Source organism: Trichophyton benhamiae (genome assembly GCF_000151125.1).
Source record: "Trichophyton benhamiae CBS 112371 chromosome Unknown contig01293.0, whole genome shotgun sequence".
Lineage (NCBI taxonomy): Eukaryota > Fungi > Ascomycota > Eurotiomycetes > Onygenales > Arthrodermataceae > Trichophyton > Trichophyton benhamiae.
This window is the reverse complement of record NW_003315113.1, coordinates 372,434-389,370: the sequence shown is the minus strand read 5'-3', so window position 1 is coordinate 389,370 and position 16,937 is coordinate 372,434. Positions and strand designations below refer to the sequence as shown.

The window sequence follows — 16,937 nt, the reverse complement described above, 5'->3', positions numbered from 1 at the left end:
ATATCTCTCAAACAGCGAACGCGTTCCCTGTCCAGGTACATAGCAGTAGCGGATGAGGTGGCTGATTTCACCGCAATGCTTGTACCTTCTGTAGACCTGTTGATCTGTTGATCCTGCATCCCGTCCGAAGCTCGAGAGAAAAACCGGCCGTCTGAGAGACAGAGAGGAGGACGAGAGCTGTCCAGGTCGTGTTTCGCGGCCCGCGAGAGGCAGCAGAAGACGCAGACGCAGACGCAGACGCAGACGCAGAAACCGCCTCCTGCTCGCCGTCTCAGGCTCTCTCAGCGATGAGCTGCTGCTAAAACAAAAGCTCCGCCGGCTGTATCATACGAGAAGATCGATTTCAGGCCTCATCCCCGACGTTGCTTTTTCCTCTGCCTCATTCGTCTCTCGCTCGCTCGCATCGTCGCCTGTTTCCCTCCCGTTGCCTCTCTGGCTTCTTTTCTTTTTGCTCCAGCTATTCCTTTTTCTCTTGAAACCTGCGCTGGGTTGGCCTCGTCGAAGAAGCAGAGCTGCAGCAGCGTCGCGGCGCCATGGCTGAACGGTCGAAGAAGCAAAGAAGGAAGAGTTTTGGCGTGTTTGGGTCCACTGGGCTATTGTCTCTGGAGTCCGCCTCACCCGTCGCCAGCTCTCGACTGCTGCGCGCCGGAGACCGGGCCTCTTGCGATGCATTAACGCTGGCTCGATATTACGGCGAGCGTCGCGGACAAGCGGATGCGCTGGATTCTGCGGCCGGAGCCCTCGACCAGGACGACAGCCACCTGCGACATCTCGACGGCCGGCCTCCACCTCGCTACCTCGACCACGACCACCACAACCACCGCCAGCACCGCCGCTGGCAGCAGCAGCAGCAGCAGCAGCCATTGTCATGGGCCAGCAGCAGCAGTAAGGAGGACGAGAAGCTTCGAAACAGGAAAACACGCTCGGGAAGCAGATCCTCGCTGCTGAGCCTGGCGTTTGTCAGGCCGCGTCCAACCAGCAGCGCCGGCGAGATGAAGACGGCCACAATGGCCACCACCACCACCACCACCACCACTACAGCTACTACGACAGGCACCAGGCAGAGACTGTCAAAGGCCACGGCGAGGCCTCTGTCCTATTCACCCTCGCTGCCCTTCCAGGAGGACGAGCTCAGCCTGCCAAACTTCACGCTGCCTCACTCTGCCACCGAACCCAATATTCGCTCGCGGGCAAAGTCTGTCAGCCGCACTCTAGGCCGGAGCTCTGTCTTTGGCTCTCTGAGATCCCTCAAGTCCATGGATGACGACCAGAATTCGACCAGGACAAGATCCAGGTCGACGTCCAGCAACGAAGATGACCTCCCCATCATGCGGGAAGCTGGCAATTCCCGCGTCCACAAGCTGCAGCAGCTGCAGCACCACAACAGCAATAATAACAACAACAACAACAATAACAATAACAACTACCCGCCACTGGTAAACCGGAGTTTTGGCATAAAGGTCCTGCATCACGGCGAAGTGCAGACTGCAGGGGCAATGTGGCGGAAGAGAAGCCATTATCTCGTCCTGACCGAGTCTCACCTCGTCCGTTTCAAGAGCCAGAGCAAGGCAGCCGAAGTCTTCCCTTCCATACCGTCGTCCTGGGGCCGGAGTGCTGGAGCAGCAGCAGCGTCAAACCGGCTTTCCATGGTCTCTCTTGCGTCTCTACACGAAAACCAGCTCACAGGAGGAGCAGCGGCACTGGGAGGCGGCGGAGAGGGCGGAATAGGCATTGCCCTGAACAACATTATAGCCGTCCACCGGCTGGATGACGGGAAACCGTACTTCTCAGTCGAAGTGTGCTACGTGGACGAGAAGAACCCCAGAGGCTCAGCTATCCACATCCAGCTTGCTGACCCGCAGGAAGCACAGCTATGGCTGATGGGCATTCGGGCAGCGGCAGAGACCGCCATATCAATTGAACCACCCGTTTTTGACGATGACACGATCAACTATGTCACGAACGTCTTGGAGCAGGAGAGAGATTACGACCCAAATTGCTTTGGACTATATAGAGTCGTCCACCGGATGTCCACCAAGCAAGGCAACCGCGCATCAACAGACGATATCACAAAACTCGCATCAAACACCTGTCTCCTTGCCATTGGAGTCCATAAAATACATATCTTACCTACCAACACCAAATCATCCAATAGAGCTTCTATGGCATCATTGGTTGAGCTGGATTTAGATGCGTGTCTAGGAATAATGGCTCTATCCTCTATCTCAGTGCAAGCCAGCGACGATACCTTTCAATTGATTTTCAGGTAAGTATACCTACTTGTTACAAAGCATCTACACTACTATCATACTCGCTTTCCTACCTTTTGAAAGCTAGGCTAAATGTTCCTCTAGGATACCTTTTAAAAGCCCATCAATAGTTAATCTATCTTCAAGCTACTCAGGCGAAATTGCACTATTGCTGAGACAACGAGCAGAGTACCTAAGACCTGGATGGATACATCAACCTTTTGCCTTTAATGTGCCCCCTCACGTCCAGGCTCGGGTAATGCCGCCAGTTACTTTCGAGGAGGACTATGGATGCTTTGACCGGACTCTTATTGCTTACTGCGCCGCATACGATGTCGATACCTCGAAGATCCGCTACATGGTAGACTACCACTGTGAAGATGCGCCAGCATTCCAACTACTTCCTCGGGAAGGTTGCCCGGATGGAGGAGGATATCTGCTTCTGGAACTACTTGCCGTTTTCCGTGCGCTACGATATAACGAATCATTCGCCACTATCTCATTTGCGCGCGTCAACCTGGATATCCTTCAACAAATGCGCGACCCTTACGGACCGGATTTTGACGCCATGCGCACTAGATCGAATGTGGCGGTACATATCCCCGGACAAGAGGAAATTGCCTCGCTAACCCAGGAGGTACGAGCCTTAGCTCTCAAGAGCAGAACGTTACAGCGCATGGACTTCTCATACTGCTTGACCCGCTCCGCAAAGGCGGTTGGGGGTGAACGCGACCCTGGATGTGGTATTCCAGAGGCCGTCTTCCCCCTGTGCCGACGCAACCTAACCCGGGTAGACTGGCTTGCTCTCAATGGAATAGAACTTGGCGACTCGGATCTGGATTATCTTGTCGATGCAGCGTCTCAGAAGACTTCGGCACTCCGAGCCTTTGAAGCGAACAACTGTGGCTTGCAGGTCCACGATCTGAACCTGATTTTGTCCACCCTCCGAATCCAGAAGGACACCCTCAAATGCTTGCAGATTTCGAATATTGTTGGACGATTGAGTCCAGACCAGTTCCAACAGCAGGCTGGATGCCTGAGAAATATCCGGAAGCTTGAGCTTTCTCAGGTTTTGCGGACCTCAAAGAGTGAACCTCTCCTTTCGGCTGAGACATTGCTGAACTGGGAGCTGGAGGAACTATGTCTGAACAATACTACGGTCAACGAACAGACGGTGGAGTCGATTGCAATGTACCTTGCTAGCCCGGAATCCAAGAACCTTCGTGAGCTGCACCTGAACCAATGTGGAATTACCGGAGGGGATGTCGCTACGTTGCTGTATTTCATGGTTGATGAGGAATTAAAGCCTCGCGATATACACTTGCATGTAAACGACAACCGGCTGGCCATTGACTGCGACCTTATGTTCGCTTCAATATCGCAGAACCGGACCCCAACTCATCTCACGATGAGAAGCATAGAGTTTCAGCGTGATGAGGACTTTAGGCATTTGGTGGAGGCGCTTGTTCAGAACAATACCTTGCGGTATCTTGATATCTCTAGGCTCTCTATCCCTCACGATGCCGGTGCGGAGACCTCCAAGGCCCTTCAGAGAATGTTTGAGCAAAACTCCGCCATCCAAGAACTTGACATCAGCAGCGAACAGGCTCATCTTGACGTAAGCAGGTTTGGAATTGGATTGAATCTTGCCCTGACGGGATTAAAGAAGAACAATACCCTGAAGGTACTGAAGATTGAGCACCAGAAGCTAGGTGTTCAGGGGGCAAATACACTTGCATCTGTAATCGAAGAGAACAATTCGTTGGTTGAGATACATTGTGAAAACAACGAGATCAACCTGCAGGCATTTACCATTATAGTCAATGCTATACAGAAGAATAAGACCCTGTTGCACGTTCCGTCAATGGCAAGCGACTGCAAACGATCTCTTGCACGAGTCCAACGGGAAATGGAAGCCGACGTGAAAGAAACTGGGCTCCGGTCGAGTCTCTCTACTGCATCTTCGATTCGTCGATCTGTGCGTGCGGCATTCTCAGGCTCTTACAGTAGCAGCGGTAGCACCAACAGTGGCGGTAATAAGTTGGTCAAGTCGCACCCTTCGGTATCACAAGGGGGAGCTTCCCCTGGTGTTCGTCGCGCATCATCTGCCACTCTCGGAACTATGAATTGCGTACAACCTGGCATGATGGCGTCTGCAACCATACCCCAGTTCACCCGGCCGGAGATCAAATTCGCTATTGAAGCACTTCAAAATAAGTGGAATATCCAGGAAGCTCGTCTCCAACGCTATCTCTACCGGAACTACAACATGCTGCACGGCTATGTTGACCAGGCTGTTGGTGACGATGACACCAAAAGCGAGGGACGACCGGCCACCGCAGCCAGCTTGGCCACGTTCCTCAACCAGCTCTCCCTCGCGCCTGTCGAAGACATGAGCCAGCGAGATGGCACATCTGTTGCAGCCGAGACGCCGTCTAGCGACGCATCAGCCCTTAGCAGGTCCGCAAGCTTCAAGACTGCCAACAATTATATTATTGAAGACGCAGACACGTCAAAGGACGACATTGGCGCTGTAGATTTCAACTTGGACTGGTCGTTTTCACAGTCTTGTTCGAAGCAGAGCGCACTTATTGACCGCGTCCTTCCGGGCTCAGGTTTTTCGTCCCAGTCACATATCCAAACCGACGAGCTCGCGGTGCCTGTGTCCACCCAGCCTCGACCGGCTCTCCTGCGTCCAACCAGCAGCGTACGTAGCAGCAACTCCACCAGCAGCGTCAGCATCAAAACCAACACCAGCATGACAATGGACAGGGCTCCGGTCAACGGGCGGAAATTCGGTACGACACGGACACCATCGCTACGTGGCATGCTAACTGCCAGAAGCGCAAGCAAGAGAGAAACGCAAAAGAACTCCGACCTACTTGGGTCTTCCAACATTCCACCACAGCTAGATTGGAATCTTCCTGATATCAACCTCCTTTAGACGAAAAGCAAAAAAGCTCACGGCATGACATTGTTGAACATCTCCCGCCATGAGCAACCTTTTTTTTTTTTTTACACCTCTTTTCCCCCCAACACTCATAGACTTCTTTTCTATTCATTTCCCATTCATTCTGCATGCCCCTGCCAGGGCTTGAATCTTTACATTGCCAGCAGTCCCCCTTTTTTCACCATTTCACTTCAACACGATACCCCTAATTTTATTACCCCCTTTTTCTTCTTCCTTCCTTTCTACTTGATGAAACATACTCATACGCTTCGAACGAAACCCTTTTCGAGCCAAAACCTGTCCTGGATTGACCGGAATGATATGAACATGAGCTCCAGTACATACACCGACCAACCAGCCCCCTTACCTTTCTTCTGCATGAGTGCATTTGGTCCATGCCATCCCCCCGCCCCCCAGCTCTCGAATACATTTTCATCGGGAATGAGCATCTCCTGCATACTTCTCTACATCTGTTTGATTCTCTTCTGCTTTTTTTTTTTTTTTTTTTTTTTGTTCTCCTTTATATCATTGTAGGCGGTTCATCTGGTTCCTGGGCGGGATTTTTCTATTGGGCGGTTTTATGTCTTTTTATTTGCATATCGCTTTACGGCAGCTAATTATGTTCGAGTATAACATCGCAATCTAATGCGTCGAGAATAGATAATACTTGTCGTCTATCAATCTACAATGAAAACATCGTAGCCATCCTAGGCACCTCTAGTAATTGACTGTCCGGCGGCCAAAAGTAAATCCATCACCAACCTCCAAAACCAAACAAGCCAAAGCCCGAGATCAATATCAAACCCGAAGCAAACTTGACATAGCAAATACAGCCAGCCAGCCAGTCAGTTACTCTTGACCCCAGCTTAGGGGTCTATCGCAGCCAGATATCAATACACCCGACGGAGCCAACAAACAATGCCGCCGCCGTCCAACCAGCGGGCGGACATCGAGCCGCCTCCGCAAGTCACCAAAGAAGCCACCATGGGCTTCATCACAGGCGCCGTTCGAGTGCGTTAAGTCATCTCTCTCCTTTTGCTTTCTTGCAGTCAATTGGCAGCATCTATACCCCTAGATACACCATAGACTCCCCGCCCGAGCCCTCCCTCCCGTACATAAGGGACATACATACATACATACCTAGATCGGTCCTATTGATAATGACGACCCTCCGCACAGTTCGGCGCCCTCTCGATCCTGGCCCATCTGATCCTCTCCCTCCCGCATCCAATGCACTTTACATCGAGCACATCCTCCTCGTCGAACGCAGCGAATGGCAAACCGCCGCCGCCGCCGCCGAGGCCGACACCGACACCGCTGATATACCGACCTCTAGTGTCGTTTTCGAACTCGATTGCACCGATGTCGAGAGTCTACCGTGGTCTGACGCCGCAGTTTAAGACGTTTATACAGATCAGCATCATGACGCTTGGGGGCTGTATATGGGCCGAGAAGCGGGTGGGCGAATACCTGGATGTAGTCCGGAAGATCAAACGGGCAGAGAGGAGGGCGAGAGATAGCTGATTATATATATATTTTTTTGGGTTTCTGCATCTGCAGCTGCGGCTCAGGCAGGGTGTATAGTATTGGATGGACCGGGTAGCTTTGCATCTTGGGCGTTTATACGGTTGGGTTGTGTCTCTACTCATTGCTTTACTCTCCTCTTTGTACATAGTGGTAGACATGGTAAGGATGTTTTTCACTTGTCTCTATCATTAATAATATTGAAGAGTGTCCCTCTGGCTCTGGTGAGGGATAGTGAAACAGGAGTACATTGAAGAGTACATTGAAGAATAAAAGGTAAAAGGGAAAAGGGAAAAGAGGGTGTATGAAAGAATACAGATGCGATGCCAACAGAACGCTGCAGTGCAATGAACTCATACCAACCCAAAGAGAGGAAGAAAAAACCAAGCTGTGAGCTGAAGCGAGAAGAGAGAAAAAAAGGGGAACATGGTTAAAGAGAGACCGGTGTGAGAAGGGCCAGGCATATCTAACTGGTACAATGCTTCCAAACGCATTCTGGGGCGTGTATGCGCATGCTGAATAGTGAAGGTATCAGGGCGGCCTTTTAAGGTGTTTCGATTCAAAAAGAGGGGACGGGGTAGGAATATTAACATTATCCTGATTCTGGGGGAGGCAAATCCCAGTCCTAGAGGCCGTAGAAGTGGTCGTGATGGCGATGATGGTGACGGTGGTGGTGGTAGTGGAAAGGGGCATTAAAAGGTCGTAATATGGTCTCTCCGGTATATATCAAAAAAAAACATATCGACGGAATATTTTCACAGAAGGTGGAAGGTCCCCGGGCTGAGTTTCTTTCTCCTTGTTTTTGTTTTTTTAAGTGTCTCTCTCTTTCTCTTTTCTTATTCTGTTTCTTCGGTATGAAAGGTCGGATGTAATATTATTGGGTTGGGCCGCCGTCGCCTTGTCCCTTTTTATTTCTTACTATCGATTCCCCAATTCGTACGGCGAGTCTGGTCCGATCTCTTCGTCCTCCTTCTTGGCATGTGACCGTTGGAAGAAGAGCGGAAGGATGCGCATCTTGCGGCGCGAGGGTGAGAGGGAGCGGCGTGGTGACGATGTGCCTGATGCGAGGGGTGTGTAACGGGCGTGCTTCGAGCCCAGGGACAGGACGCGACGGTAGATTCGCCAGAGCGCCAGGCCGACGATGCCTGCCGCGAGAAAACCGGAGAAGGTGATGAGCATCCAATGGCTCCCCATCTGCATGACCAATGTCTGGTTAGAAGAAAAAGAAAAGAAAAAAAAGATACATGATACAATGAAACATCGGCGAAACGTACCCAGAAGATGAGCTGTGCGTCCTCGCCGTGCCAGCTGCTGCCCGGGTGGTGAGTGAAGAAACTCCAGGAGTGGCGGTTGTACGCATCCTGCAGCAGCACTCGCACACGGTTGACGCCGTCCGGGTCGGTGTTCTTGTATTCCTTCCAGATGACGGAGAGGAAGAGCGGGCCGGTCGAGTACATGACGGTGATGTAAGGGAGCACCCAGGCGCGGTCGTATGCCTGCAGTGACTTGATAACCCTCAGAAAGAAAGGGTGGTTGGGGACAGAGCCCATGGCATCGTTGGAGATGCCTGTAGGGGCTGTCCGGCGTACCCAGGCAGGGTAAGAGAGCAGCGGGTCAAGGCGTCGGTTGCAACCCTGCATATATCGCACTGCATTAGCACCAATCGCATTCTTCTTCTTGATGTTGTTCGTCTTCGTCGCCTTCTTCTTCTTCTTCTTCTTCTTCTTCTTCCTCTTCTTCTCATTCGTATAAAGGTAGATAGGGGGTAAAAGCGGGAGATGGGGAGGCTGATGGAGGGGTACAAACGTCGTCAAGGTCAATGTATGTGCCACCGTAGTGTGCGAGAATGAAGTAGCGGATCGAGTCCGCCCGCTGGATGGGAAAGGGGTAGTTGTCGAACGTGGTGAGGAACCATGGGTAGTGCTCGGCGATGAAGTCCCTTGATTTCTTGTCCGTCCAGAGCTAGCGCGGCCTGTCAGTTGAAAAATAAAGTAGCTAGATAAGAAGGATAGAGGTACGAGGGAAGCTCACGATGTATTCGTAGTCCGGGTGCATCTCTATGCAGCCGTTGCGCGGGCCAACCCATATCTCGGGTATGCTCTCGTTCTTGTAGGTCTGGTGGATGATCTTGGGGATCAATTGGGGCCGCAGGTCGATGAGGCTGGAGTTGACCCCGGGGAGCTCGACGTTCTGGATAGCGTCGTCGGTGGCATCCTCGACGAGCAAGGTGAGTAAGGTGAAGACGCTGCGGACGAGGAAGAGGATGATGACCGTGTTGATGAGGAGGAAGATGAGCAGGCCGCGCCGCATGGTGACTGCTGGAGGTGTTGGAGGAGGAGGAGGAGGGAGCTCTCTGGCGTCTGCTAGGAGACGAGCGCGTTACTCGTCGTAGTCGATGCCCTGAAGACCGCGGACGAGACCATCCAGGCTGTCGTCTAACTCGATATCTCGCTGTCTTGCTGTCGTTTCTGTCTTTTCTGTCTTTTCTCTGTCTTTTGGCTGTCTTGTATGTCGTTTGTCTCTTGCTCAGCGCAGCAGCAGCAGAAGGAGTGGAAGATAAAAAATAAAAAAAAAAAAAAAAAAAGCTGAAAATCCCCCTTGAAACCTCGCAATGGCCCAAGGAAAAAGGCCCGGGATGCGTCTTTAGTGCAGAGCAATAAATTATGGGTTTTAAGGAACGGAGCAGACGCAAGGATCGAAGCCCCTGGACTCGTATCGCTAAGACGGTCGATCAGCCACAGCAACAGCAACAGCGCGGTCGCAGCAGCAGACGAAGCACAAGACGAGGCAGCAAGCGAGATGCCAGACAGCAGCAGCAAAAGGACAGGCACTCACTCGCTCGCCGGGACAGAGTCGAAAGCAGGTAAGGACGTAAGTGAGTACGAAGTAGCTCTCTCTGCGTCTCAGGGATATGCGAGATGACGGCGGCCACAGCCACAAGCCGCAGGGGGAGGCGACGGCGGCCAAGAGGAAGACGCTGCTTCTCCTGCCGGCGCAGAGTCGAGACGGGCAGCTGAGGATGTTTCTCTTCTCCTTATTCTCTTCTCTGCGACTTTTTCTTCTTCTTCTTCTTCTTTTCTTCTCTTTCTGCTGTCTTTTTTCTGCGGCGACGAAGAGATTTTTGGACGTTTTTGAAGTCGAAGAAAAAGAAAGGAAAATAAAAGAAAAAAAGGAAAAAAAGCCAAAAGGAGCCGAGGATCATTCAGACTCTCTCGCTGTGACTGTCGGTGGAAGTTGATATACAGTAATTCTGCTTCTCTAAGTACTTCTACTTCATCGTCGCCATCTTTATTCTCGTTTTATATCCATCTTTATTTACCATCTTTCTTTAGATCGTCTTCCTCGTCGCCGCCGTCTTTCTGGCCCTTTTGAGTGCTATTCAAGGGATGAGCTTAGTCAGCTAAGCCTCCTCTAAATCTCCGTCGAAAACGCCGAAGAGAAAAGGAAGAAAAGGAAGAAAAGGAAGAAAAGCTGCGATGGAGGCTCGATAGAAGCTCGATGGAGGGAACAAGGCTGCTGCCAGGCCACTGCTAGGCCGCTGCTAGGCCACTGCGAGGCCGGCCGCCGCCAGCCAGCGCTGCATCGCGCCCACCGTGGCCTCCGGGTCCTCCTCCGCCACGAAATGGCCGACGCCTTCCTGCGCCTGCACGACCGTCAGCAGCTGCTCGTCCTCAACCCACGCCTGCCACGCCCGCCGCACGTCGAACCGCCGTCCCATCGCCCGGCAGTGCAGCACCAGCACGGGCACCCCCATCCGCCGCCCCGCCGCCTGGTCGCGCTGCTGCGCCTGCACGTCGTCCCGGCTGCCAGCCTCGTAGTCCGCGCACGAGCTGCGCACCACGCTCTCCAGCTGCCGGAAGGGCCGCGAGTACATCTCCAGCGCATCGTCGGCCTCGAACCGCGCGACGGCCGCCTCGCTGCTCCCGCGCCAGCGCTCCATCATCTGCCGCACAAACACCTCTGCACCCACCGCCTGGATCATCGTGCTCGCCAGCTCGGCGTTGGCCAGGAACGGCCAGTGGAACGTGTTGCGCGCCTCGGCCGGGTCTGCCAGTGCTGCCCACTGCACGCTCGTCGGCACAATGTCCAGCAGAGCGGTCGCCAGGATAGTGAATGTCGAGGAGTGCTCGGCTGCGTCGACCGTCAGCCGGTGGCAGATGCGGGCGCCTCTGTCGTGGCCTACAAGCACGATGCCGTGCGGCTGGCCGCTGCCATCGCTTTTGTTATCAATATTATCATTAGAGTTGGAGTTGGAACTGTCCAGCATCGTCTCCAGGGCCCCCAGTATCGCCCTGCCTACGGTCCGTTTGTCGCTGGCCGTGGGCGGTGAACTCACGCCGTAGCCCGGGATATCAGGGACGAAGAGCCGTGTCTCGCGAGGCAGCAGCTTGATGACCTGGCAGAGCACGGCGTCAGTGAAAACCTCCCTCTCTCTGTAGAAAGCCATGGACTCTCTCCATGGATGTCTTCGCAGGGCCAAAACTTACATGGCGCCACCTACGTCGTGGTGCGTCAGTGCCCATGCAGGTCATTCCACCCTGTACTCTGTAACAGCGGTTGCCATGCTTGCTTGTGCTATGAATAGACAACTCACATGAAATGCCTGGCTCGCGAATCAGCGTCAGCACGGCTTCTAAGGATCTGCCTGGCAAGGAGTAACTAGTTATGTATCCCCCGCAGCCAAGGAAGACGAACGAGGCAGTGTTTGTTTCGACTTACGTCTGCGGGTATCCATGTATCAGCACCAGTATCGGCTTCGCTGCCTCGTCTGCGCTGGTGGCCGCCGTGATGCCGCGAGAGAGACCGCGCACCGTCGACCCAGACTCGGGCTCGCACACTTCGAACGTCGACAGGCCATGGCCGGCCATGCACTGGGCCACTCCCAGAACGACCATGCTGGATGCTATCTCTCTTCTCTCGCTATTGGGTGTTGGGCGGGGGAGGGGGATGTCCTCGGTCGTATGTTCAGCTGTTGGCACGTAAGTGGACGGTGGACTGCTGATGAATTTTATACGACGGCGATTATAAATCCGACGCGGGGATGAAGTCAATCGACGTCAAGCAGGATACACGGAGAGATACTTACATAGATACGCCGGGGGGCTTCGGCTTCATCAACGATCACCATGAAGCAAGCTTGGCCTCCCCGGTGATGTCATTCGAAGACGGAATCTAGACGTCATGCAGTTATCGGATACGTTACATCTCCATTTACTACATGTTTATAGTAATACTAGGCACATAATCATGATATCAGCAACTATCTTCTTCTGACACAGGTGGCAGCCTCTAAGTGGCAGTGTACCTGGACCGTTAGGAGTGGAGTTGCTTAAAAGAAGTTTCCAGTAGAGAAATATGCCTTACAGTATTTCTATACTCAATATCAGTGTGACTTTTGTAGTCCCGTCTTCAACATCTATATTTTTCTTCGGATAGGTTTATCGAAGTAAGGATTAGTAACAGCTTGAGATACAGAGTACTTACTTAGGCTTCCTAGATATACGTAGTTCTAGCAAATGGAGACGCTCCATTATCATCATGAATGAGATTAAGATCAGTTATACAAGCCATATAGCAAATTGCAACGAAGGAGAAGTGACGCCAAAGCCACCTAGAAAGTAGATGTAAAGCGAATATTTGGATAAGATAACTACTTCCCTCTCTCTTGAAATGACTAACTAATGTATCGGGTGGGATCCTCCTCCTACATTCATCTGATACACCTGCCATCTCAAAGCGAGCATTTCAAATTAGGGAAAGAAGCACCTACCTCAAAATGTAGTATTGTTATGTTTTTCTCTCTTCTCCTGTTCTCCTCTGTTTTCTTTCTCCCTTCATGTGTTGACCCAGCATAGTTGCAATGCTTTGCATACCATACATGCTATATTCTCCGCATTTAATGAAGGGATCGGTCGATCTTAGTACGTGGCAACGATGTTACCTCAGAAGACCAGGCAGTTAGTAAGTTTAAGCCCTTTTCCAAACTCCTCCGATGAAGAAGAAACGTGAAAAGGACAAGGAGAGAGATCATCGGCCACGGCCGAGTTGATATCAATGACCTGAATTCTACACATCTGAGGGGGATTCTATAGCCCGCACCGCATGGTGCGAGGACCTCGCTGCTGCATAGCTGCGGGAGAAATACTTGATTTTTGGAACTTTGCTGAGCTCTGGCTAACCATACTCTTCTATCATTTATAGACAAAGAGTTATCGTCCAAGTAACCATCTCTCCAGAAGAGCAGATCGGATAACAAGTCTAGCTTTATGGGTAAAACTGACTCTCAGTCTCATTAACGTTCGATGTTAGACTGGCGTCAACCAGATCAAGATGCGCGTGTCTGAGGAAGAAGTCTTGCGTGAGAGCATGGGTTTGAGGGCGAGAGTATTGAGTGCGGAGGATCAATGTATGCCTGCTGTGTATATACTATGTGTGATGATGGGATGAGGATGGTCGTTATCAAGAATTGGCCCGGCACCGTGTTGGGTATTGTTTTATGTTAAAGAATATAATGGGTATTATTATAGGGTCTGCTAAATGTGTACAAAATTTGAAGAACATATTATGACTGGAATCCCAGAGTATTCCAAAAATGAGAAAAAGTTCACATCTTGATTGCTTTTAAAGGACTCAGGATACTGGAGAGACGTTCCTCCCAGAACCCGTAAGCTCGGTGGTACATTCCCTGTATATTACAGTATCTTAGTTCATCATAGTCCATAAATGTGAAAAGGACAAGGTTGAGGAGCAGGAAAAGAATGCAAGAAGTCGAACTGTCGCCAGGCGGTTGTTAAATAGTCCGAGCTGGGAGTTAGGTCCGGAACCAATGACCACGTGAGATGACGTCATTGAGCCCAGGAGAGTTTTTCAACCGCAACAACCTGTACGCGGTCTGTTGTCGAAGAATGCTAACGAGCTTTCTAGAAGTATGGGAAAAAGCCGGACTGTTTGACTTCGCGTACAACTCGGTGGCCGATGCATTACCCTTAATGTCTGCTATGTCACGTCGAGTTTGATGTCCATCTTCTACCCAGCAGACCACGAACTTGAAGATCTCGAATCAGAATGGGAACGTCGAGACTCCCGGATAATTACCATGTAATTATATACAAGGCCACAGCTGAGAAAGCGAAGCTATCGCCCACTTGGTGCTATCGTCTGATAAAATAAAGCTATAATGAAGAGGATAGGTTGAATCTGCCTTAAACTACAAAATTGATTTCCAAGAACTGGCCTTATCATTCACCATGAATAGCTACCATGTGAACTCACACACCTTTTCTTTTCACAAAAAAGATATAGCTAGGTAAGTTATGCCAAGTTGCAATGCAGGGCATGGGTATATGTAGATAACTTTTTCGGTGGCTTGCTTCCGTGCAGCAGTTCAAGCAGGGAAGACAGAAATCCATAATATAAGAATTTATATAGAATTATCGAGGGCAGGGTATAACATTGCGGAACAGAGACATGTTCGGCCGCTGTCTATCGCCAGTATTTAAGTAACAACAAACATGCCTGTGTATATCAGTCAATGTCTTGCATTCTGGCCTGCAGTCGAAATGGAAAAGAGAGAGAGCGCCACGTGACTAAACGTGATTTCCACGTGGCAAAAAGCTTGGCATAGCTAACCTTACTTAATTTTCTCCCGAAGTCGCTCCAAGCCGGCGCTTTATGGAATTAATTATATTATCATGGGAACTTAGGTCGGCGCTTCAACGGCATCTTTGTTCCTTTTTGTCTCCAGTTGCGCCTCTTTCGCGTCTAGGCCGTTCGAGGTTCTGCAGTGCTCCGGAATATAGGCGAAGAAAAGAGACCTGACTCACGACAGCGGGGGCCCCTCCTTGCTCTCGAATCTCAAAATGTTGGCAAAAGATAGAACTCAAGTCTTGCTATTAATTAGTTAGTTAGTCGCTCAGCTGGGGACTGTCGCCGGTTTTTAAATCCAAGATTCCATCCTCAAAGCTGTATGATTTTCTGCGATGAGACTCTTGTTTCCTTTTGTATGAGACGCTGTGAGAGGTATACAGCAGCACAGTGTCACAGGATCTTCAGATCAGTAGGGCTAGGGGTAGGACCGATACCGGTACATCACATTCTATTATTATTTTCGTCAGTTTAACCTCAAACCGTCGCTTGATTAGAGTTCAGTCACGTCTTCCTGTCGATCGTAGTAGTTGTTGGCAATATCATCAAGGTAAAAGTGGTAACAGTGTGGTTCACATGAAAGATTGTGCAGTCTGATCTGCAAGGATAGCTTCATGCTCTGCTTGATTACCAGAGAGTGTTGTATATATAATAATATAAGATAAGGAATCCAATGATCATCACGGCTTCGTCATTGATGCCACACTAGTGCACTCCGTATGCAGGGAGCATATTCTGAAGCGGTCTAGATGACACCCGTGTTTCTTGATGTATCCCTCCTTCGGCAGCATCAGGTCATCTGTCGAGTCGCCGAGCAGGTCCTAGACACCATCGGCGCTTGGCAGCCTCTGGTTGTTCCAATATCTCCTCGCAACAAGATCAAGAGACTTTGGATCAATCAGCAACACGAGCTTCCTGCAGTCCGGAGATACGTATGTATGCTTAGATTTACCTCGGGGAAGATAGCAGCGCGGGAAAGACAGCACAGACGAGATGAAGCCGACCAGACTGTGTGGGGAAGGACAGCCGTGGAGTGAGAGAAGAGTCATCGAAACATCGTGTTGAGGGAGGTTGATTTGGCAGCAAGTGGGCATTCAGTCCGTCTCTGCTCTCGTATCACGCGTAGCTATACGGTCTACGGTCTACTAGTCCTTCGAGTCGTTACTGGTCGTCGCTTTCTCTGCTCGCCGGTTTAAAGGCAAGCGGCAGATATTAGTAATGCACATCACATAATCAGGCGCTTATTCATCAACCGCCGGCCTTAAAGCAGCGTCGCCCGCCTTCCTGAAATAGGAAAGTACTCGCAGCCGCCCTCTGGTCCAAGCGTCCTCACGCCCTTTTTTTTTTTTTTTTTTTTTTTTTTTATAGATACATCTGCATATCAGTTTCAGACCTCCTGGCCGACTACCCGGCTGGGCGTCCAGAGAGCAAGGGGCAGAAGGAATGAGAAATGAGCTTGTCGCCCGCTCGCCACTCTGGCGGCTTTCATGGGATTCGTTAGGTGTTGGATGTTACCTCCTGCACGCCCTTCAATTGACTCTCTGTCGCTCCGCGTGGATGAGCAGGCTGCCTTGCCCGGAAGACTGCTGTTTCATGCGGATATGCCAAAATCGTACGGTGCAGCTGTTGCAGCTTGCCATTGGAGCGCAGCAGACTCAGATCGCTCCATTTTTCACGGATACAGACAGGCAACAGGGAGTTTGCAGTACCAAAACATGATATGACGGCTCCACCACGAGGCCCAGATGTGAGCAGAAGAACCTAGCAACGGGCTGGAAAAATCTCTTCCATGCAACATGACGGCGAGAAAACCGCTTGTTTACAAGCTCCACCACGGCGAACGTCGACGGCGAGCGCTGCCCGATGGCTAGGGAAGGGGATGAGAAGGAAAAAGAAAAAGAAAAGAAAACTCTGCCGGTGGAGCCATGGGCATCACGCTTGCAGTCCATCGAGCTGTCGATACGCGCATCCAGAAGCCAAAAGGGCCTCTCTGCGACTCCCTGCGACACGCCTGCACAGGCTGATTAACACCGGCCAGAACCGTAGTGGACTGGTGGACTGGCGGACCTGGCCCGCCAAAAGCGGCATTGGTGCAACGGTACTTCGGCTTCGCGCTGTCGACGGCCGACGGGCCTTGTCACTCCTCCTGGCGGCTTTTTTTTTTTTTTTTTTTTTTTTAAGATTTTTGCATTTCGCTGGACCATACATTACCATGGGCTCCTTCGTTTTGCAGGGATGACTCAAAAAAAAATTTTGGGCGGGAGGTCACCTTGGTGGCGGCCGGTGCTGGTACCTGGTACCGAGCCTCTGGAGCGCCACGGCATTGCTGGCGATGTATATAATACTACGCTGGGTGATTTGAAAGCTCATGATTGCGTCAACTTCGGCATTTTGCAGGCTGGGAATACACATAACATATATATATAATATATGTGAACCCCCACCCACAACTCTCCTTGCAGGTTTATCGACTGTATACAGAAGATCAGCTTGTCTGGTCATGTTTCCTTGACAACTGCTGGATATATCGCTTCACTCGTGTTACCACCACAAGAGCGCTGCCGAGAGTT

The 16,937-nt window shown here is 51.1% G+C and overlaps 4 protein-coding genes across 4 annotated transcripts; 2 read left to right on the top strand and 2 right to left on the bottom strand.

Annotated features, from left to right (window-relative positions):
- Positions 1–324: 324 nt before the first annotated feature.
- ARB_04088 (uncharacterized protein) lies at positions 325–864 on the bottom strand (the record flags this gene model as incomplete). The annotated part of the gene is made up of 1 exon (XM_003017165.1): positions 325–864. One exon carries the CDS (start codon positions 862–864, stop codon positions 325–327), a length of 540 nt encoding a protein of 179 aa, XP_003017211.1.
- Positions 865–992: 128 nt separating this feature from the next.
- On the top strand, positions 993–5,193 carry ARB_04087 (uncharacterized protein; the record flags this gene model as incomplete). Its single annotated transcript, XM_003017164.1, has 2 exons — positions 993–2,266; positions 2,355–5,193. The coding sequence occupies 2 exons, from the start codon at positions 993–995 to the stop codon at positions 5,191–5,193; spliced, it is 4,113 nt and encodes a 1,370-aa protein (XP_003017210.1).
- Positions 5,194–7,641: 2,448 nt separating this feature from the next.
- Positions 7,642–9,033, bottom strand: ARB_04086 (glycosyl transferase, putative; the record flags this gene model as incomplete). The annotated part of the gene is given in 4 exon segments (XM_003017163.1): positions 7,642–7,932; positions 7,998–8,510; positions 8,530–8,685; positions 8,755–9,033. The coding sequence occupies 4 exon segments, from the start codon at positions 9,031–9,033 to the stop codon at positions 7,642–7,644; spliced, it is 1,239 nt and encodes a 412-aa protein (XP_003017209.1).
- Positions 9,034–9,386: 353 nt separating this feature from the next.
- ARB_04085 (uncharacterized protein) lies at positions 9,387–9,961 on the top strand (the record flags this gene model as incomplete). The annotated part of the gene is made up of 2 exons (XM_003017162.1): positions 9,387–9,586; positions 9,631–9,961. 2 exons carry the CDS (start codon positions 9,387–9,389, stop codon positions 9,959–9,961), a joined length of 531 nt encoding a protein of 176 aa, XP_003017208.1.
- Positions 9,962–16,937: the final 6,976 nt, after the last annotated feature.